Raw genomic sequence first — 22,145 nt, 5'->3', positions numbered from 1 at the left:
GAACATTTCTAGCAGAATAAGTAAAGCAATTTTTGCAGACATGATATTCATTCTGCCAGATAAGGTGGAATGATGTTGAGAAAAGGGTCCCTTAATGTGTTCTGTCACTCATAAGTATTTTTTCTGAGCTGTCTTGCCTTCTGTATGTAGATAACTGGCTCAGTATAACTCTTACAAGTAGGGTTTCTCACCCACTAAGTCAGTGATTCTCAAACTTTTGTATTGGTGACCCCTTTCACACAGCAAGACTTTGCATGCGACCCGCCTTATAAATTCAAAACACTTTTTTTATATTTAACACTATTATAAATGCTGGAGGTGAAGTGGGGTTTGAGGGTGGAGGCTGACAGCTCACAACCCCCCATGTGATAATCTCATGACCCTCTGAGGGGCCATGACCCCCAGTTTGAGAACCCCAGCACTAATTGAAATGTGTGTTCATGACAACATTCTTTGTATGGTGGTCATTTCTTTGAGCGAAGCCATCCTTAACAGAATTCCAGGCAGTTCATTTAGACCCCCATTTTGACCTAACTTAAAACAATGCTTTGATGTGAAATGTTCCACCGTGCTGGGGAATCAAACTGGGAAACAAAGAATTCCCGCCATATGTAAATCCTATTTAAAGACAGGGGAGTGAGATGATCGGGGTTCTTTCTTCACTGAATTCCCCAGCCAGGATGACTGCTGAGAACATCTAAGAAAGGGACAAAGCAGAGGGGAGAAGGATTGGACCCAGGCTGGGAAAGGTGCCTGGGTTGTGAAAGGAATATCAGGAGTTTTAAGCTGTAAGCAAGAGCAGCTTGTCTTCAAGAAACTCTGCAACCTGCTTAAAACAACATTTAGAGTGAGAAATTACTACTTGTAGCCAGGTTTCAGAGTAGCAGACGTGTTAGTCTGTATTCACAAAAAGAAAAGGAGTACTTGTGGCACCTTAGAGACTAACAAATTTATTTGAAATGAGCTGTAGCTCATGAAAGCTTATGCTCAGATAAATTTGTTAGTCTCTAAGGTGCCACAAGTACTCCTTTTCTTTTTACTTGTAGCCAGTTTTTATAGTATATTAAGCTTAGTTTGCATGTTAGTTTTTATTTGTTCAGTAATCCACTTTGATCTGTTTGCTCTTCCTTATCACTTACATTCTATCCTTTGTAGTTAATAAACTTATTTTGTTTTCTCTAAACCAGTTTGTGCAATTCATAACTGGGGCAAAAAGCTGTGTATATCTTCCTCCACATTGAGGGAGGGGGTGATTTTCCTGAGCTTACGTTGCACAGTTCTCTGTGCAGCGCAAGACCATACAATTTTGGGTTTGCATCCCAGAGGGCGTGTGCACTGGAGTTGCTGAGCAATCCCCTAGCTGATTCGTCCCATACAGAGCTGATTTTTCAGTGTTGTCTCTTTCTGCAGCTGGGTGTGTCCTAACCTGTGTAAAAACAACGAGGAGGCCTTGTGGCACCTTAGACACTAACAAATTTGTTAGTGTCTAAGATGTCACAAGGCCTCCTCATTGTTTTTGCTGATACAGACTAACATGGCTTCCACTCTGAAATCTATCTGTGTGTATGCTAGAGGAGGCTTGAGGGCCTGGCTCAGCAGGACAGGGTGAGGGAGCCCAGGCTGGTGGAGTGGGCGGGCTCAGTGGGACTCCAGTACATCAGGTGGCACCCTGGAGTGGGGGGCGGGGGTAACCTGTCACAATGTGGACCTGTGTTTTGCTGATGGTGTTTGGGTTCTGGTGGCCCTATGTGAGCCCTTTGCTGAGTAAGTGTGAGTAGATGAGCAGTGAACGCTGGTTATTAGCAAACATTGGATAAATTGTTACAGTGTTGTTTCACTTTGAGCATTGATTATAACTACATCAACATTTTTAATGTTTGGTTTACTCATTGTAAAGACGGTTGTAGTATATTGTATAATTGTAATGTATATATGCAGTGAGTGCACTTGAAAACACCTTCATTTAGTGGTAACTCTTGGATAATGGCAACTTTTTACTGGAAACCAAGAAGTTGTGCATAACTAGCATTCACTGTATCTGTGTCTGCACTCAGACATGTGCATATCTTTGACTCCCTGGATGGTGCTGGAATGCAGAGAAAGAAGTAAACAAAATAACCATTTTGGCTTTCCCTCTCTAAAAACGCACAATAATGTTTGCTAAATTTAGGTTTTGGTTTGGGGGAACGTATAGGGAAAGAGGTTTATTTCTGAGCGTCTAAGGAAGCGTTTAATGACCAACATCTCCCCCACCCTCCCATTCTGCTTGGTGCTTACAAAAGATAGAGCAGATAATGGAATCCTCAGACTTCCTTGAGTGTTTGACCATGGGTCTGGCGTAGAAACTATGCTAGTCACTGGTTGGTGAGCTTCTAGTCACAGACAAAGGTTGGGTGTCCATACAGTTCCTTTTAGATCTATCAGCAGCAGTCTGATACCGCTGACCCTGAAGTCTTGTTGACTCACCTGCGGATCCTGGTGGATGTATACAGAATTACTTTTGATTGGTACCTCTTTCTCCTGGAGGCCCTAGATGCTAGCTAGTATTGTATATTTGCTCATTGCTGCCAGGGCTTTGCTGATTTAAATGTCTGGATGCTTGGGGTAGAGCATTCTCAGTGGAAGTCCCTTTGGTCTGGCCCCCTCCACTCCTCCCCCAGTCTGTCAGCCAGAGCCACTATGTTTGTTTTCTCGGCTTTCTAATGCCTACCTTTTTTTCTCTCTCAAGCTTTTAAGTGAGGAGTGATTATGGATGGAGTACCATATATGGTTTAATGATAACACTGATCAATAAGCTGTGTGTGTCATTTTTAAGGTGTCCACAAAACGCTGCCTAATGGCTACTTTTTATACATGCTGGCTTTCTTCTGCTCTCCTTTCTCTTAACTTGACAGCAATTATTCTTTTAAGAATTGCTCCAGACTTTGGATATGACTGTGGGATGATTTCTAATTTCTCCAGTGCATGTCTGTTTTAGAACTTTTGATCCCATTTTCTATGACCAAATTCAGTTGCGTGGAATCCACACTGGGGATTAGTATTTATTGTTTTACGTGCGTCATTCTGCTTCTGAGGCGGCTCATGCTTTCTTTGGCAGGCTAGATGATTTAAGCAACAACAGAGATTATATGTTAGACTCTAAGATGCAAAAGGGTTAATCAGAAATGTGTAAATGAAACAAGGTCACTTGCAAGAACATTTCAAAGTTTATAATGTGATCTGTGCTAACACTTTAAAAAGTGTCATCACTGCCTGTCCGAGTCTTCTGATTGTTTGTTTGTCTAACTTATATTATATTTTTTCTTTCCTTCCTGCAAACTATTTTTAATGTGAACTTTGGTATATAGAATTTCACAAGGAGACCTAAAATGCACGGCTCGTGGATACAATCATGTCCTCTAGTTAGTCTTAATATGGTGGGTTTGATTCTTTTCTGCTGGGATGTTTTGTATGTGAGAGTGAGATGGAGGGGCTTAGGGGAAGATGCGTGTATCTCGGCTAGAGTGGCTCGACTATAACAAAAAGCAACAAATTATTATTAATTTGTATTACCGTAGAACCTAGTCATAGACCAAGACCCCATTGTGTTAGACACCATACAGACATGGAACAAAAATGTCCCCATAGCAGGTGAATGGTTCTTTTCCTATGTGTGGTCACTGGTGTTAGTGATTGACGGCCACACAGGTTTTCAAAAGGCATCCCTGTTTTGGGATGAGGGGAGAGTGGAGGTCATGGCTAGTCAGGGAAGGAACATCCTTCACCAGAAAGAGGTTAAGGGAAGTGCTGCTGATCAGAATGTTTCTTGCCCATTGCTGTCTATGGAGATAATCTAACAAAGCAGTAAATCTGCACATATAGTAGTCATTTAAAGGTATCGAGTAGTATCTACTCCATTGATGAAAATTTTTAGTTGTTTGTGGCTATCTCCTAGTCTGCCAACCTCTCTGGAAGGTATGACATTGCAAAGTTTAAAAAAATAAAACGATATAAGATACTTCCTTTAGACCTCTCTCTGCTGATGCCACTTTGAAACATGGTGAGAATTTCCTCTTGCATCATTAGGGCTGGCGCGTATCTGTACTGGCATAGCACCAGGATCTAAATGCAGTGAGTGTTCATTGGGTAGTGCGAGCCAACATAGCTCTTGGAGGGTAGACGTTAGATGCTGGGCTCTACAAATTTAGGCTATGTCTGCACAGCGCACCTCACAATGGCGCGAGCTCTCCCAAGGACTAAACAAAACCACCCCCAGCCAGGGGCGGTAGATTCGTCAACGGGAGCACGACTCCGGCCGACAAGCACTGTTCACACTGGTGCTTTTTGTTGCTAAAACTTTTGTCGTTCATGGGAGTGTATTTTCACACCTCTGAGCAACACAAGTTTTAGGGCCAAGAGTGCCAAAGTAGACATAGCCTTAGATGTAGCGTCCAGGATTTCTCTAATCTGTGGCATAGGTATTGTGAAATACTACTTGCCTAATGTATTGAGTCACGTGGGTGGGTGGGTGGGGTTGCGGTTGTGTGTGTTTGAATGGAGCCAAAAGGTCTCTTGCCTTCATTTTAGAACACTTTGAGACAAATGTGATTTTATTTGTTTATTTATTTTAAATGACTGTGATCTGTGTTAGCTGTGACTGAGATACAAAGTAGTATATTGCACCTGGAGACCACTCTTTTTTGTATTCAGTCTTTCTCTGTTTGCTTGATATATTTGCATAACCCATGATCTTTGTTCTTAAGAGTTTATCTGCTCCTGCTGCTATTCCTCCTCCTAGAGCCATAATCCCCTGTGATTTCAGTATTTGCTATTTGGAATCAGTACAGGCCAAGGGATTGGTAATGAGATACGGAGCTTTTCACGTCCAGGTTATCCATTCAAATCCAGTCTAGGCTGGTAACAATTATAGGGCTTTACAGAGAGGTAACACCTTCCACCAAGATTCAGGACTAAATTCACTTAAAGTAAAGCCATACTGCTTGCTGTAGAGAGAATTTTGACTTCAAGCGGGGAATAAAGGGCAAAGTGGGCTGGTGCCAAAATAGGGGTATATGTGTCATCTATAGCCCTATGCTGCAAATCCATCCCGTATGTCCTGCACGCTGCTGAGTGTCATAGTCCTGGACAGCAGGACACAATGGCCCACACTGTGGATTATTTGCTACTGACCGGTAGCAATCCAGCATTGCAAGCTTCCAGAGTGTGATCGTCACTCGCTTCTTTGCTGTCAGTGCAGCTCTTGTTCTGGAGTCCATATGCCTGTGTCATCCCATACCTGCATTATGATGCGATTCCACCTGTCAGGGTATGTCTTCACGCAGCAGTGCATTAACGTGTCTGTGTAGTCGCAGCACCAGTGCTGGGAGAGATAACAGCGCTGTAAAAATAACACCCCCACGAGGGGAGTAGCTCCCAGCACTGCGATACCTACCAGTGGTGTACTGCGGTTTGCATAGACACAAGAACTCCTGGTGAGGGTGTACAGCACTGATGCAAGCAGCCAAGTATCATGTGTACAAGTGATTAACTTCAGCAGCTGTATGATGGCATGCGTTAACCAAAGTTTGTAGTATAGATGTGGCCTCAGTCCTCTTTACCCATTCAGTCCTTGTCCTCGTTTTTACAACTGTCATAGAACATTGAGAATTGAATCCAATTGCCTGTATTTTCTCTTACTCTCTGAAGATTGCTCAGTTATTTAGGGTCATTCACTGTCATAGTGCAGAGGATGACTTTCTACCTGTATCAAGTTTTCCCTGATTAAGGGAAGCTGATAAACCACAGGCTTAAAAGGTTGGCATGTTTGAGTTGGTGAGTGGCCAGTTCTAAAACCAAGGAAAATGACCTTCTTTGGACAAGAACAACTGGAAGTCATAAAATTTATTTGCAACTGTATACCAATTAGTTAATATGCCTAACTTAGCATAAGAATATATAATAGTCAGTACATCTGCAGTGCCTTGTATATAAGGATCTTGAAGTGCTTTACAAGCTCTAATGAAATAAGCTGCCTCTGAGATATGTAAGGTTTCAGAGTAACAGCCGTGTTAGTCTGTATTTGCAAAAAGAAAAGGAGTACTTGTGGCACCTTAGAGACTAACCAATTTATTTGAGCATGAGCTTTCGTGAGCTACAGCTCACTTCATCGGATGCATACCGTGGAAACTGCAGCAGACTTTATATACACACAGAGAATATGAAACAATACCTCCTCCCACCCCACTGTCCTGCTGGTAATAGCTTATCTAAAGTGATCATCAGGTTGGGCCATTTCCAGCACAAATCCAGGTTTTCTCACCCTCCACCCCCCCACACAAATTCACTCTCCTGCTGGTGATAGCCCATCCAAAGTGACAACTCTTTACACAATGTGCATGATAATCAAGTTGGGCCATTTCCAGCACAAATCCAGGTTTTCTCACACACCCCCCCCCATACACACACAAACTCACTCTCTTGCTGGTAATAGCTCACCAGCAGGAGAGTGAGTTTGTATGTGTGTGGGGGTGGGGGTGTGTGTGTGAGAAAACCTGGATTTGTGCTGGAAATGGCCCACCTTGATTATCATGCACATTGTAGGGAGAGTGGTCACTTTGGATGAGCTATTACCAGCAGGATAGTGAGTTTGTGTGTGTGGTTTTTGGGAGGGGGGTGAGGGGGTGAGAGAACCTGGATTTGTGCAGGAAATGGCCCAACTTGATTATCATGCACATTGTGTAGAGAGTTGTCACTTTGGATGGGCTATCACCAGCAGGAGAGTGAATTTGTGTGGGGGGGTGGAGGGTGAGAAAACCTGGATTTGTGCTGGAAATGGCCCAACCTGATGATCACTTTAGATAAGCTATTACCAGCAGGACAGTGGGGTGGGAATAGGTATTGTTTCATATTTTCTGTGTGTATATAAAGTCTGCTGCAGTTTCCACGGTATGCATCCGATGAAGTGAGCTGTAGCTCACGAAAGCTCATGCTCAAATAAATTGGTTAGTCTCTAAGGTGCCGCAAGTACTCCTTTTCTTTTTGAGATATGTAAGTAATATCCCCATTCCGCTCACTGGGAAATTGAGGACTAGAAAACCTGTGACTTTGCCAAGGTCAGAATCTGGTGCAAAATTGAGACTAGAACCCAGGTCATCCAAATCCAAGTTCTTTCTTTTCTATAATCTAAAGACCATGCTTTGTTTTAAGAAAAGATAGGTATTTGTGTAAAATAATGTTCATATTTTCTTTATCAGAGAGAGAGGGGAAAAAAAGGATGCAGAAGAATGTAACAAAATATCAATAGAAAATAACCTTAAGCTTCTGAGGTATTCCTGTGTCAAGTAAGGCTGAGCCAGACCTTGCTGAATAAAAATGGAACTTTTTTCCCTGTCAGTGTCATTTGGAATGGGACTATTATGTTATTTGCCTGGATTGGTTTAGGTGAGGGATCGGCAACCTTTGGCACGCGGCCCGCCAGGGTAAGCCCCCTGGTGGGGGGGTCCGGTTCGTTTACCTGCCGCATCCGCAGGCTTGGCTGATCGCAGCTCCCATTGGCTGCAGTTCATTGCTCCAGGCCAATGTGCAGCTTCCCAGGCACAAAACTTTTTTTTGCTTTTCTGTTGGCATTCCTCTCAATCTGACTGCAAAGCTCATGATTTTCACTTCTGCATCCCTCCTCCCCATATTTCTTCTTATGTGATTGTACCTCTGAATAAAGGTGTCATAAATATAAAGGGAAGGGTAACCACCTTTCTGTATACAGCGCTATAAAATCCCTCCTGGCCAGAGGCAAAACCCTTTCACCTGTAAAGGGTTAAAAAGCTAAGGTAACCTAGCTGGCACCTGACCCAAATGACCAATGAGAGGACAAGATACTTTCAGATCTGGAAGGGGGTGGGGGGAGGCGGAACAAAGGGTCTGTCTGTCTGTGTGATGTTTTTGCCTGGAACAGATCAGGAATGCAGCCTCACAACCCCTGTTAATTAGTAAGTAATCTAGCTAGAGATGCATTAGATTTCCTTTTGTTTAATGACTGGTGAAATAAGCTGTGCTGGGTGGAATGTATATTTTTGTAACTTAAGGTTTTGCCTAGAGGGATTCTCTATGTTTTGAATCTGATTACCCTGTAAGGTATTTACCATCCTGATTTTACAGAGGTGTTTCTCCTACCTTTTGTTTAATTAAAATTCTTCTTTTAAGAACCTGATTGATTTTTCATTGTCCTTAAGATCCAAGGGTTTGGGTCTATGTTCACCTGTACAAATTGGTGAGGATTTTTATCAAGCCTTCCCCAGGAAAGGGGGTGTAGGGCGTGGTGGGATATTTTGGGGGAAGACATCTCCAAGTGGTCTCTTTCCCTGTTCTTTGTTTAAAACCCTTGGTGGTGGCAGCATAGGGTTCAAGAACAAGGCAAAGTTTGTACCTTGGGGAAGTTTTTAACGTAAGCTGGTAAGAATAAACTTAGGGGGTCTTTCATGCAGGTGCCTACATCTGTACCCTAGAGTTCAGAGTGGGGAAGGAACCTTGACATGGTGGCAGAGCAGTGGGATCATTTTGAACCAGAAGCACAGCAGGATTTGAATAGGTTTTGTAAAAGGTGATTGCAGCTGTAGAGTCTGTCTGTCTGCCTGGGGGACAGAGCAACAGGCATAACAAAAGGGTTTTTCTGTAGGCTGAGAAGAGCTATCAGAAAAAAAAGAAAAAAAAAAGGGGGGGGGATATCAGGTTACAGTACAGCAAAATTTTACAAGCCATTTTTTTTTGTTTTGTTTTTGTTTTCTTTCTAACTCTCGGGTGTAAAGTTAGTTAAAAACAGAGAGGCTAGGATGACAGAAAGCAAGTCACAATGCAAACTGGAGTTAACCAGACTGGAAGCAAAAGAGAAAGAAAAGGAACACCAGAGACTGGTCGAATTAAAACAACTCGATAAGTAAGCCCAGGAGGCTGCCCACAGGAGAGCTATGGAGGAGAAGGAAAAAGAGAGGAAGCGTGCTGAGGAGGAGAAGGAAAAAGAGAGGAAGCGTGCACTGGAGGTGGAGAAGGCAAAGGCTCAGCAGGAATATACATTCCATTCAGCACAGCGTATTTTACCAGCCATTAAACAAAAAGAAATGCGTTAGATTTCCATCTAGATTACTTACTAACAGGGGCTGTGAGGCTGCATTCCTGATCTAGTCCTGGCAAAAGCATCACACAAACAGACAGACCCTTTGTTCCCCACACCCCCTCCAGATTTGAAATTTGAGATTTGTCCTCTCATTGGTCATTTGGGTCAGGTGCCAGCTAGGTTACCTTAGCTTCTTAACCCTTTACAGGTGAAAGGGTTTTGCCTCTGGCCAGGAGGGATTTTATAGCACTATATACAGAAAGGTGGTTATCCTTCCCTTTATATTTATGACAAAAGGATATTAGTGAAGTCCCTATTTTTGTGGTTCCATAATTTGATCCAAAAAATTCTCTAGGCTGAAATATGGCAAATAATGTCTCAGTATGGACAAAGTTTAGAGGAGGTGGTCAAATCAGCTTGGTTCAAAATTACATATGACTCTTTATTCTGTAGTTTTTGAAGGTTGCTTTATTTATAATTCTGTAAATACCTTTTCTATTTTGAAAAAGTTAAAAGGCTGAAATAGAGGCTTTGTAACAGCAAAGAGTCAGTGAACTTTTTTGAGTGTTTTCTAGCTCAAGCATTAACTCTACAGACTGTAATGCTCTTCTTCTTTTTAAATATGAAGTGGAAAACATACAGGATGTGTAACATGGCCAAAATAACATCGCTGTGGGAACCTGAACTCTTGTTTTTCCTGGCTCTTCTGTTTTTAACTGCTCAGCCTTAAGATTGCATTGTTAATGTAGCTGCTTTGTATGTGCTGAGGTAAAACTGATAAAAATTTCATTTTATTTCCAGTCTGTGTAAAGTAGTGTAATATTGCAATGAGAACCTGAAGCTTTTCACTTCCCGACTTTGTACATTTAAAATCTTAATAAGCAGTGAAGTCTTTTGCATTAATATTTCATTTTCCTTGCCCACAATACTGCTGATAATGCAACATTTAAGTTGAGAAAACCAGTCAAGTCAGATGATGCAGAACTGATGATTCCTGGTTCAACCGTGGCTGTGTCCCTTGAACAGATATTTCCAAATATAGGCTTTTTCTATCTTTGTACTAGCCAAATGATACAAACTAGAATTAATTAAACTTTTATTAGGCTTTACAGAACATGCATACTGGGCCATATTTTTGGTTTTACTGCCGTAACTCTAGCATAATTAATTGTCTTCTTTGGAATTACTCTGGTTACCCTAAAATGAGCGAGATCAAATCTGGTAATATGCACATACCATGGTATTTCCACTCCCATTAGGGTTATCAGTGAATATTCTTATTAATTTATAGATTAGTATTTACTAACTTACTTTAAAAGTGGAATCTTACTATCCGAAATACCACTTCATATGCATTTCATACTCATATTCATATTCTAGTGAAGATCAAAATTTTTATGAGAACAAAATAAAAAATATAAGATAACATTACTCATACTTTTCCCATAAGTTTCAATCAAAATTTTTGCTCACACACACTGGCACTAATTAAATGTTTTTAGCAGTTTCTTTGTGAAGACTGTTGAAGATAAGTCACCTAGAAAATTGCATTAGCTAGTAAGCACCTCAGAGAGCTTCCTGCTGGAAGTTAAACTAAAAATACAATACCCCTGAGGGCCATTGGTCATCTTTAGAGAGAGAGAGATTGATTATTCTCAAATAGGCTTACCAAAAATTGGGTCAGAAAAATTATCTTGCCCCAGTCAAGACTGCCCTTGAGTCCAGCACTACGTTAGGAAGAGACACTATAGGAAATTCAGTGTTTCTTGGCAAAAAAAACTCCTTTGATTCCATGCTACTTGGTAAAGAGAGGGAAGTGGTTTCATTTCAGGCTCTCCCTGAGACATAGAGAGGGGAAAAAACAACAGGCTCAGGCCCATCCTGAGTCACTTACCTGGTAAAAGTTCCAACTCTGTATCTGAGAACAAGTCTCTCTTCTAGAAGAAAGTGACCTCTGGGTCTCTGCTCTAGGCTTTGCAGGCATTAATGTGCATGTAAAGATGTACCTGGTGCCTGGAGAAGTGCCTTGTACTTGTGATAGTGATATTGCTTTCTGGGCTGGCATTGGCATTGCATGTATTTACTGAACACTTGATGATCATAATGGCATATCAACATGGGGAGTGCATGTTCTCCCTGTTTGGATGGTTGACTGATCAAAGGCAGCACTCCAGAATGGATCAAAGCAGCCTCACCACCAGTTTTCCCCTCAGAAATCATTCTTTTCTCAGATCCTTTCTTTTCCTGCAAGGGACCAGGATACAATGGATCTGGTAAGATGACTTTGACAGGGCCAAGAGGTTTCAGCAAGACCTGTGTTGTCAGTGTTGCACCTCATGGTCACAATAGCGTTCAACAGTACCTGTGGGAATGTGTTTACTTGAGGCACCTTCAGTGGTTACGAGCAGCAGAATAATTGCACCCACTTCGGGTGGTAGAGAGAGACTGATGCAATGGCAGTCCAATGAAAACCTGTAACTAGGAAAAGGACTTCCAAATTAACGGATTTAGATTGTAGTAGCCATGGGTGCGTCCTGTTTGTAATGGGGAGATCATGTGGTGTGTTCCATATTCAAGGGACTTAATTTCTCCAGGAATCCATTCAAATGCATGTCTGGAGATTAGGGTGGCACTGAATGCAATGTGGGCTTTCGGAGATGTGGTATCACAAAAGGTAGCTCTAAATCTAATTGTGGAAAATTGAGCTATGTCTCCTAAGAAGGAAGGAACAGGATATTGCTTCCTGTTGCCTGCACTGCAGACAAGCTCAGCTGATCAGTACTAGACAGCTGTGGGTAGTTATTACATCTAGGATGATGTGGCAGATCTTTTTCTAATAGTGTTTGCTTGAAAGATCTATTTACCATTCCTCTGAGAAACACATTGTGATCTGTAGAAGACATTAAGTATGACACTGTCAGTGGACCTATTTTCCATTCTTTCCTTGAAGGGGCAGGAGTTCACATGTTCCTTTCTCCAATTCCTTTTGTTATTCAAAGGTCTTTGGTCAAGATTAGAAGAGACAAATGTTCCATGATCTGTATAGCCCCTTTCTGGCCCAGGCAGGTTTGGTTTCTAACCCTACTGGCAACTGTAGACGCCACTCTCATCAGGTTGAAAACTTCATGCTTTTGAGGCTTTTCCTACAACTGGAGAATCCCCAGCTATTATTTATAAATAATAAATATAAATAAATCTTTATTCAAGCCTAATTTAATGGTGTCCAGTTTGCAAATTAATTCCAATTCAGCAGTCTCTCGCTGGAGTCTGTTTTTGAAGTTTTTTTGTTGAAGAATTGCCACTTTTAGGTCTGTAATCGAGTGACCACAGAGATTGAGGTGTTCTCTGACTGGTTTTTGAATGTTATAATTCTTGACGTCTGATTTGTGTCTATTTATTCTTTTACGTAGAGACTGTCCGGTTTGGCCAATGTACATGGCAGAAGGGCATTGCTGGCACATGATGGCATATATCACATTGGTAGATGTGCAGATGAACGAGCCTCTGATAGTGTGACTGATTAATCACAGGCTTGAGTAAAGACTGGGAGTGGATGTCATTACACAAAGTAAAACTATTTCCCCATATTTATTTCCCCCCACCCCCACTGTTCCTCACATGTTCTTGTCAACTGCTGGAAATGGCCCACCTTGATTATCACTACAAAAGGTTTTTTTTCTCTCCTGCTGGTAATAGCTCACCTTACCTGATCACTCTTGTTACAGTGTGTATGGTAACACCCATTGTTTCATGTTCTCTGTGTATATAAAATCTCCCCACTGTATTTTCTACTGCATGCATCCGATGAAGTGAGCTGTAGCTCACGAAAGCTTCTGCTCAAATAAATTTGTTAGTCTCTAAGGTGCCACAAGTACTCCTTTTCTTTTTGCAGATACAGACTAACATGGCTGCTACTCTGAAACCTGTCTAGGGCATGGGGTTGCCAAAGATTTCAGCTAAGGGAATCCCTCCTGTCGTGCATTCTGCTGTAGCCAATCCAGTATCTTCACCTCAAGCATAATGTTCACGGGGATTAGGGCAGGCTGGTCCATTCACCCCCCTCCTGTGTCTTACACCCATTGCAGTGTGATTACTGGGCTTTCTCCACCTTTAGTGTTCCAGAGGGAGAATGAGCTCTAGTAAAACTTATAGTAGTCAGTATAGCAAGGTGAAACCTATTCGCTGATACTAATAAAGGAAGTTTTTCTGGTCAGCCTTTTTCTTCTAGATAATTTGTTGATGGGCTTTTTAATCACTTAAGTATATAAAATAAGTGTTACATAAACAAACTGAGCATAAATTATCCAAGTGGAGACGCTATAGATGTTCCAAAGGTGATGATGCAGGAGGCAGAGGTGTTGAAAGTTGTGCCTTTGTGATGCCAAAACTGTCTGGTGTATGGATACACCACTGCAGTAAAAGAGATGGATATTAATGTTAGCAGTGCTTGGGTAGAGTGCAGTGCTCTGGTTATTGCTGAAGCATGAATGTTACTGGCATAACTTCTATTTGCTATTTTACTAGTTACGCAGAGCCCAGCAGTCTGCTGGGAAGCTGCTCATAACAAAATACAGACATGGGGAATATTTGGATAACTTGTCGCTCCTTTAAAGGGGTCATTGTCAAGATTGTGAGGCATATATAATACTGCTTACCTCTTATATAGCACCCTTCGTTGTAGATCTTGGAGTACCTTACAAAAGAAGGAGGGTAACATTCTTCCCATTTTACCAATAGGGAAATAGAGACAAAGAGGTGAAGCAGCTTGCGGGTCAGTTGCAGAGCCAGGAACAGAACCCAGCTCTCTTGCCTTCTGGTCCAGTGTCCTACACACTGTCCATACTCTCTCCAGCTCTATACACGAATCTAAATCTGTCTGCTGACCTGCTGCACTCATTTGACCGAGGCAGGTATTTTTTATATGAACAGAGCAGGTATGGGGGATACGTTTTGCGTCTGCCCACTACTTTAGGTAATCCCAGTAGTTTGAATTAGCTGCTGGTATATTGCCTAGCAGAGAAGATGGAGTTTGAGTGGCAACTTTTGTTTGGGTAAACTAATAGATTTTCCAGGTCTAGGGGACAGCTGAGTAGAGAGGGGAGGGAGTATGTGGATAGAAGGGAAAGGAAGGCATCTGTCATCTGATATATTCTGGTAGGGTTTAAGTACTCAATAGGTACAAACATATTTTCTTTCCCCATCCTCCAAATAACATGTTGCTTTCCTTTTCTACTGTTAAACTGACTTTAAATGTTTCATATAATACTTTGTCTTCCACTTTTCATACAAATTGTGTCCTAAAATGCCTTGCACAATTAAATACTGGACATGATACAATAAATGGTGTCATTTACTCATGCTCAAGAAAGTTTGAGTAAACTAAAGCATTTGGCTATAAGGCCAGTAATGCATCAGTAGATAAATCAAAAGGCACAGAAATGAGAGAAAAGAAAATTTAAGAGTTAGAGATAGAGGGTAGATCATGATATGCTGAACCCAGTCACTCACTGTGTTAGTTTGAAAGGGCTGGTCCACGGTCAGTGGTCTGGGCTGCAGTTGGAATCCAAGCTTTCTGGGCTAGAAGGAAGCACAAGAGCTGTGAAGGCAAGGCAGCCCTGTGAAGAGAGTGTTTCATATTCTCTAGCAGTCCATTTTGAATGACAAAACAGGCCCTGGGCTTTGTGGGTGGGGAGCTGCTTTCCAGTCATCCTTTGCACCCAGCAATAGCCTTGGTCAGATTTGGAGGGAACTACATCCAGCAGTCTCTATTAGAAAGGAAGGGTTTGCCCACTCTTTGGCGGGGGGGGGGGGGGAAGGAGGGAGGGAGAAGTGGGGTATCTACAGTATTCCTTGTTTATGCAAAAACATGAGCCAAAGTAGAAACAATGAACGTAGTAAATGCGACATTAGATTGTAAGATCTTGACATGTTTCCTGCTGTTTCCTGTAAGCACTTGTGCTAAATTAGTCCAGATCGGTTCTCATAACAACACCCATGTCAGTCCCTCAATCCATCCTAATTTGTATTAGATGTTCTAACATTTCAAAAAGAGCAGCTCAGTGTTTGGAAAAACAGATCAAATTTCTTCTTCCACATAGTCAAATGGATTATAAGTACATTATAGGAAATGCTTTGTAGGGCAATTTAGAAAACTTTTAGTGTGAGTGTATTTTTAAGATTGAGCTTTTTGGTCCCCCCCCCCCCCCCCCCCCCCCCCCCCCCCCCGATGTATGCTTGAAAACAAAATCTCAGTAATGGAGAATGGAAGTTAAGACCGGATTGCTCTATTACTTTGAGCCAGGCTTTTGTACAATAATTTAGAAGTGCAGTGTCTAAGTATAATGTATGTTCAGAAACTGCTGTTCTTTTGAATAACTGGTGTTGAGCTTTCCTGAGCATTGAAACTGTAGGTTCCATTTATTCTTTTAAACTTTGCTTAGGTTCTTTGAAGATACCTGAAGAGACTCTATTTAGGTCTTTTCCTCCTTGCTCTTCAGAACCTGCACTGTACTGGTCAGTGCATGCTAATTCTTTTTGGAGAGGCTCCCCTCAAAGTTTATGCTGGAGCTCTGTCAGTATTTCTGTTTTCCTACAGCAGTCTACTCACAGGTTTGGTTTCTTGTTAGATGGCAACAGAAACCTCAGAGAACCCTGGGGCTAAGTAGACCAGCGGATTAACTGGCTGGTTTGGTGATGTCATCTGAGTCCCTATCAGCATTTGTCTCTATAACACAACCATTCCTGTTTGAGACCCCCACGACTGGAATAATGACGAGTGGTAAAAGTCAAGATTGAAGTGTATTGTCAGAATGAGGGGTGGGGGTGTATGTCCAGGAGAGTACTTCAGGTTGGATTGAGTTGTGGTTCCTTTAGAACTCTTCAGGGAGCTTTTCCTATGCTTAGCTGTAGTCTGTGCTGTTTTATTCTTCACAGTGTTGTTTTCAAGGTGTAACACCCAATGTGGTGGTGCTTTGGAAGAGACAATTACTGCTGACTCTTCTTCCTACATTTATTATCTCCCAGTAAGTCAGAGTTTTCAGTTTTCTTCAAAGTATCCACCATGCAGAATTGATACTTGGCTGGAAACATATTCATGCTCATTCCCAGAGCCAATATAAAAGGAAGTAGAGCCTGTATATTTCTTGTAAAACTGAATGGTAAGAAAAAATCTTCACCTTCTCTTCTGGATTTCCTGCTGCTTTCCTAAACTTGCAGGTGATAAATTATCAAGCCTAGAGAAGACTGAGGCACTTCAGAGGGATCTAAGGGCTTTTCTTCACTACGGAGGTAAGTCAACCTAAGTTACACTACTCCAGCTATGTGAATAACATAGCTGAAGTTGACATAGCTTAGGTCGACTTACCCCAGTGTCTTCACTGCAGTAGTCGACAGGAGAGGCTTTCCGGTCGTCTTCCCTTACTCTTCTCGGAGAGTTGAAGTACTGGGGTTGACCGGAGAGCACTCTGCCGTTGGATTGATTTAGCGGGTCTAGTGAAGACCCGCTAAATCAATCCCTGCTGCATCGATTGTAGCAGCGGGGATCTCCCTGTAGTGGAGACCAGCCCTAAGCTAAGTGAATTAGCAACACAATGACAGATAAAATTCAATGTTGATAAATGCAAAGTAATGCCCACTGGAGGGAATAATTTAAAATACTCATACACTCTGTGGGATTCTAAATTAACTGTATCTGTTCCAGAGAAAGACTTGGGCATCATTGTGGACAGCTCAATGAGGATCTCTGCTCAATGTGCAGTAGTGGTCAGAAAAACACAATGTTAGGATGCATGAGAAATGCAGTGGAGAGTAATATAGCAAATATTGTTACTTCATATAAAATCATTGGCATACCATTAGCTGGAACACTGTGTTCTTCAACTATGGGTCAGTGTGGACCTCACTGCATATGAGATGGGATCTTTTTGCATTGCAGCGTCCATCAAGGCCATGGGTGCCACTTCATGCTTCTGTGCAAGGGCATAAAGGACTGGAGCAATTGCAGCTGCCACCCTCCCTCTGTTCCCTCTTACCACCTGAGGCAGCAAGACTGAACCTGGCAAGGTCTTTTCTTCTTGTTTCAAACTCATCTTCTAGATTGAATTGGAGAACAAATACTACTTCACCCCTCCTTATCTTCAGTTCTCTACTTTGAACGTTTCCTAAAACCAGAACAAAACAGACACCTCTCCCCAGACACGCCCCTGCAAGTGGAACAAAGGGCCTGCCTCGTGCCTACCACCCTGGCAGACTCTAAACCTCTAAACTAGGGTTTAAGCGCTGCCAGACTTCATTCCCCAGTATAGCTGATGCCTATTCTGTCAGGGGGAGAGGCACATCCCTGATAAGCACTCAGAGTGAAAATACTTCTTGTCAATCACTCGCAAATTGAGGGACATGTGGCTGAAGCTACACCTGGTTGACTGACGAATGCTCATGGTCTCAGACCTGGAGGAGTCAGCCACCTCTAAGTAACCCAAAGGGTCATCTTCAGCAAGTGCCCCTTCAAGCAGACACCACACCGCAGGGTCTAGGGGTGCAAAAAAGGCAGGGAAGAGAAATGCATCGAATTTTACACCAGTCACGTTGATTCCGATCAGCTCAATGCCAGGATCATCAGCATTGGCTGTCACTTTCTCAACACCGTATCTGCGAGCTACCACTTTGGCACCAGTACCAACAGACATGGCATCGGCGTCAGCTCCAGCTCCTCTGGCACTGACAGCATCTTTGCTGAAGCTAGTGCCGGCACCCCAACACACAAAAGAAAAGCCAAAAGGAAGGGCCAAGCAGTGACATGGCTCCCAGCATAGAACCACCCCATGGAGAGAAGAGAGAGTCTTCACTGTGTCCAGTTTTGGGCCCTACACTACAAGAAGGATGTGGCAAAATTGGCAGGAGTCCAGCGGAGGGCAACAAAAATGATTGGAAGCTGGAGCACATGACTTATGAGGAGAGGCTGGGGGAACTGGGATTATTTAGTCTGCAGAAGAGAAGAATGAGGGGGGATTTGATAGCTGCTTTCAACTACCTGATAGAGGGGTCCAAAGGGGATGGATCTAGACTGTTCTCAGTGGTAGCTGACGACAGAACAAGGAGTAATGGTCTCAAGTTGCAGTGGGGGAGGTTTAGATTGGATGTTAGAAAAAAACTTTTTCACTAGGAGGGTGGTGAAGCACTGGAATGCGTTACCTAGGGAGGTGGTGGAATCTCCTTCCTTAGAGGTTTTTAAGATCAGGCTTGACAAAGCCCTGGCTGGGATGATTTAGTTGGGGATTGGTCCTGCTTTGAGCAGGGGGTTGGACTAGATGACCTCCTGAGGTCTCTTCCAACCCTGATATTCTATTATTCTAATGATAGAGCATCAAGCCCCCTGCTGAGGGAGTGGTGCTAAGTGAGCTGGGAAGCTGTTTCGTTACTTTTTAAGATCGGTTACTTCCTTTTCTACTACTGGTTTCAGAGTAGCAGCCGTGTTAATCTGTATTCGCAAAAAGAACAGGAGTACTTGTGGCACTGTAGCTCACGAAAGCTCATGCTCAAATAAATTTATTAGTCTCTAAGGTGCCACAAGTCCTCCTGTTCCTTTTTCTACTACTGTGTATCTAGAATCTGGATCTTGAGTCACTAGATTTACTGCTGAGCTCTTGTCTTTTGAATATGTACTGGAGACTCTTCTGTGATTTGCTAAAGAAAGGGAGGATCAGTTGAAGTTGTCAGAGGGTGTCAACTTTTAACACTAGGAACATCAGAATTGCCAGACTAGATCAGACTGGAGGTCCACCTAGTCCAGTGTCCTGTCTCCAGCAGTGGCCAGGACCAGAAGCTTCAGATGTTGGCAAAAGAGCCCATAACTATCCATCACCAAAACAGGAATGTGCTCCTGTGTATCATTGGTATTGTCCATTTGCTTGGCAAAGCAACCTCTGATGGTTTGAATGTTTCATCCATGAGTTTATAGACGTGTCATGTGGCATAATCGACATCGGGGTAACTTTTTGGACGGGTCATTTAAAGTTCTGATAACTTGCAAAAGATAGAAAATCCAAAAGCTGAGGAGATGCAGCTTACTACTAACTTTTGTGCCTCGGTTTCCCTGTTGATAAGGTGGGAGTGGCACCATGTAACATTGAATTGTATGTTTAGAGGATTAGTTAGTGTTTGTAGAGTGCTTTCTAACGTTTGGATGAGGTGCTGTGTAAGTATGAAGGATACTTACTACATTTCTCCCTCTTGTTTGTGTTCAGAGAACCCCCAGAACTATGTGCTCAGTTGGGAAACAATTCAGGAACTTCCAAGAGAACATGGTAACAGTGGCTCAGGAGTGCTAAAAAGTTTGAAAAGGTGGTAATTGTCTGAGACTAGTTCTCACCAAACTTGCTTGTGAACGGTTTGGCTGTTTTTAAGGCTTTTTAAAAATGTAATGCAATTAAAAATCTGAATTTATAAGAATTGTAAGTAGTTTCTTTTTTTTTTTTTTTTTTTTAAGACCTGAAATGATTTAAAAATCCACTATTTCCCATTAAGGGATTTAATAGGCTTCTGTACATAAAGGACTCCTGCTCTGATACTCCCCAAATATCTTTAATTTGTAGCCGCCTAGAGGTTGAGAGGATCAAATAAAAGAGAAGTTCCCCTTCTGTTAAATGCCTGCTTAGTTGCTGCCTCTGCACATGGAAGTGGTGAGTTTTCTAGTTTAGCATATGACAGATGAGAGCAGCTGCTGATTTAAGAGAAACAAAAAAAAGGGGGGGTGGTTGCTGAACTTTTAAAGGAGATATAGACAGTTTAAATTTAGATTACCGTCTGCTGTGTCATCTCCCCTACTGCTGTAGAACTTGCTGTACCACTTGTTTATGAGAGGACAGACAAGATTGGCATTCTTGGTGACTAGATAAGTTTGTTTACGAGGTACAACCTCCCACTGGTCTCAGTGTGGAGCTGGTTAATGCCCAGAAGTAGGGGCACTACACTGGGACAGCAACACGCTCTCACGGCATGGCAAGGATAAAAATAGCTGCCACATTACCTCTTTGTAGGCTTGCTTGGGGGCCCAATCCTGCTCCCACTGAAAGAAATGGAAGCTTTGCCATTTAGTAAGCGAGGGGTTTGGTGGTGGTGAATTTGCCAGTAGTGCAGTAAGAACTCTTTAAAGAAAAAATCAAAGTGGGCAAAACCAGGGGAGTGGTTTAGATCGGTGTTCCATTTTAGCCAAATCCTCCAAGTGTGGAGGTGTTCAAACATGGTTCTGGTTTTGATCCATCTTCCCCAAATGCTGCCTGTTAGTGCAGACTACAAAGCTGCTCAAAGGAGCTACATCCAAACTAGACAGCCATTTTTGAGGAGAAATTGAGGTATTTTTGCGTAAGGAATTTTAATTAAATGTCATTGAAGAGCTGTTCTTTAATACAGGTATTTATTTCATTTGGGGTATCTGGTTAGAGCCAAGATAGTTCTCCTTGTTCACCCAAAATGTAGTGTTTAACGCCTCTGCCTAGAGCAGGGTTGCTAAATACCAAGTTGCATCTCAAGTTTGTAGCAAGCCCTTTTCTTGTTAATCAGCAGCTGTCTCCAGTTTTTTGCAGTGCCTGAACTGATGTCATTTCCCCCTTGCCAAACACTACAGCTCTGCTGCGTCTGAGATGTCACAGGGTGTGGGAGGAGAAAGAGGGGAAGGGCGGAGAGCGAGCGAGTGCATGCTGTCTTCTGGGACCCTGTTTACTTAACATTCCCAGCCAGGAAAGCCCTGGTTTAAATAGGATTGCAGGCGCACCCTGCGCACATCAGATGAGGAAATGGTTGTTGAGGGACTTTAAAATTCTTTTGTTCCAAAGCATTAGTGTGGATGATGAGAATGCAGAATGCCTTTCCTCTTGGGTCTGAGACAGGTAACTAGTTTTGGTTGGTTTGGTTGCTGCCGGTTCCGGTGGAGAACTTGGTTTTTTAGAAAATGTTTTCTCACTTTCCAAGGAGAGAGGTAAGTAAGTGTGCGTGTGTGTGTGTGTTTTGGTGTTGCTGTTGCAGGAGAACTTTCTTTTCATTAGCAAAGAAGGAACAAAACTTCAGTTCGGGAGAACGAACTTTTGTTGTTGTTAGATTCACAACAAAGAGGGATTCTCCTGTGTGTGTGTGTTTTTTTTTTTTAACATGTACTTTCCACAGGTCCTAATATGGAAATGTGTTTACATTGCTTTAAACTTCTGTCAGTGTTTGAAGAGTTTTTTTAATATATGGGTAATATTTATTTTCCAGAGTCATGCTGTGTAGCAAAATAACTCACTGAAGAGAGGAAACAGAAAATGGCAAAGAGTTAACATGTACATGATGCCCGTTTTAGCAAGGCACAGATCCTGGATTTGGTGACTTATGTAATAGCTTTGGAAAGTTGTTGTTTTTACAAGAAACAATGAATTTATATTTGGTAATGTAACAAGGAATGAGAAACAGTAGCAACTGACCCACCGCTCCCTGGCTGGGAATACATTGCCAACTATTTGTTCTTAAGCTTCTGAGAGTTCTAAAACTTGTTTTGGTCTCGGAGGCATGTCTGTCTAGAGATCTAACTGTAAACTGTCCTCAACACTACTGAAGTTGGTAATGTACAATAAATAGGTATAGCTTTATAGCTATTAATCTAGTATTAAAATACCAAGCAAATGTGAGGCATTTTAAACTGGGCACTTTCTATTGCTTAAAAGGACAGCAGAGTCTAACACAGCAGTTCTCAAACTTTTGTGCTGGAGACCCCTTTCATATAGCAGGCCTCTGAGTGTGACCCCCCTTATAAATTAAAAACACTTTTTATATATTTAACCCCATTATAAATGCTGATGCAAAGCAGGGTTTGGGGTGGAGGCTGATAGCTCGTGACCCCACATGTAATAACTTTGTGACCCCCTGAGGGGTCCCAACCCCCAATTTGAGAACCCCTGGTCTAACGTTTAGCAAATTACTGCATACGTAGCCCTGTCACTTTGTTTATCAGTTACCAGTTTATTTTTTCTCCAAATGTAGGGTAGTGGGTTTTTTTTCTTTCACTGATTCTAAAACAGTTTTACATGATAAT

The 22,145-nt window shown here is 42.3% G+C and overlaps 1 protein-coding gene across 4 annotated transcripts in view; it reads left to right on the top strand.

Moving 5' to 3' along the window:
- Positions 1 to 22,145, top strand: part of WBP1L (WW domain binding protein 1 like) — an 86,668-nt gene that overhangs the window by 19,878 nt on the left and 44,645 nt on the right. The window contains exon 1 of one of the 4 annotated variants that reach the window (XM_073354491.2): positions 20,708 to 21,056. The exons of 2 other annotated variants lie outside the window; for them this stretch is intronic. In XM_073354491.2, the coding sequence (XP_073210592.1) occupies positions 21,030 to 21,056 (27 nt within the window). In that variant the 5' untranslated portion in view covers positions 20,708 to 21,029. Of the gene's footprint in view, positions 1 to 20,707; positions 21,057 to 22,145 lie in introns of those variants that run through there. One more of the 4 variants, XM_073354493.2, reaches the window with a different exon arrangement.

This window comes from Lepidochelys kempii, chromosome 7 (genome assembly GCF_965140285.1).
Source record: "Lepidochelys kempii isolate rLepKem1 chromosome 7, rLepKem1.hap1, whole genome shotgun sequence".
Taxonomy (NCBI): domain Eukaryota; kingdom Metazoa; phylum Chordata; order Testudines; family Cheloniidae; genus Lepidochelys; species Lepidochelys kempii.
Note: the sequence above shows the minus strand (reverse complement) of the source record. Positions and strands in the feature narration are given on the sequence as shown.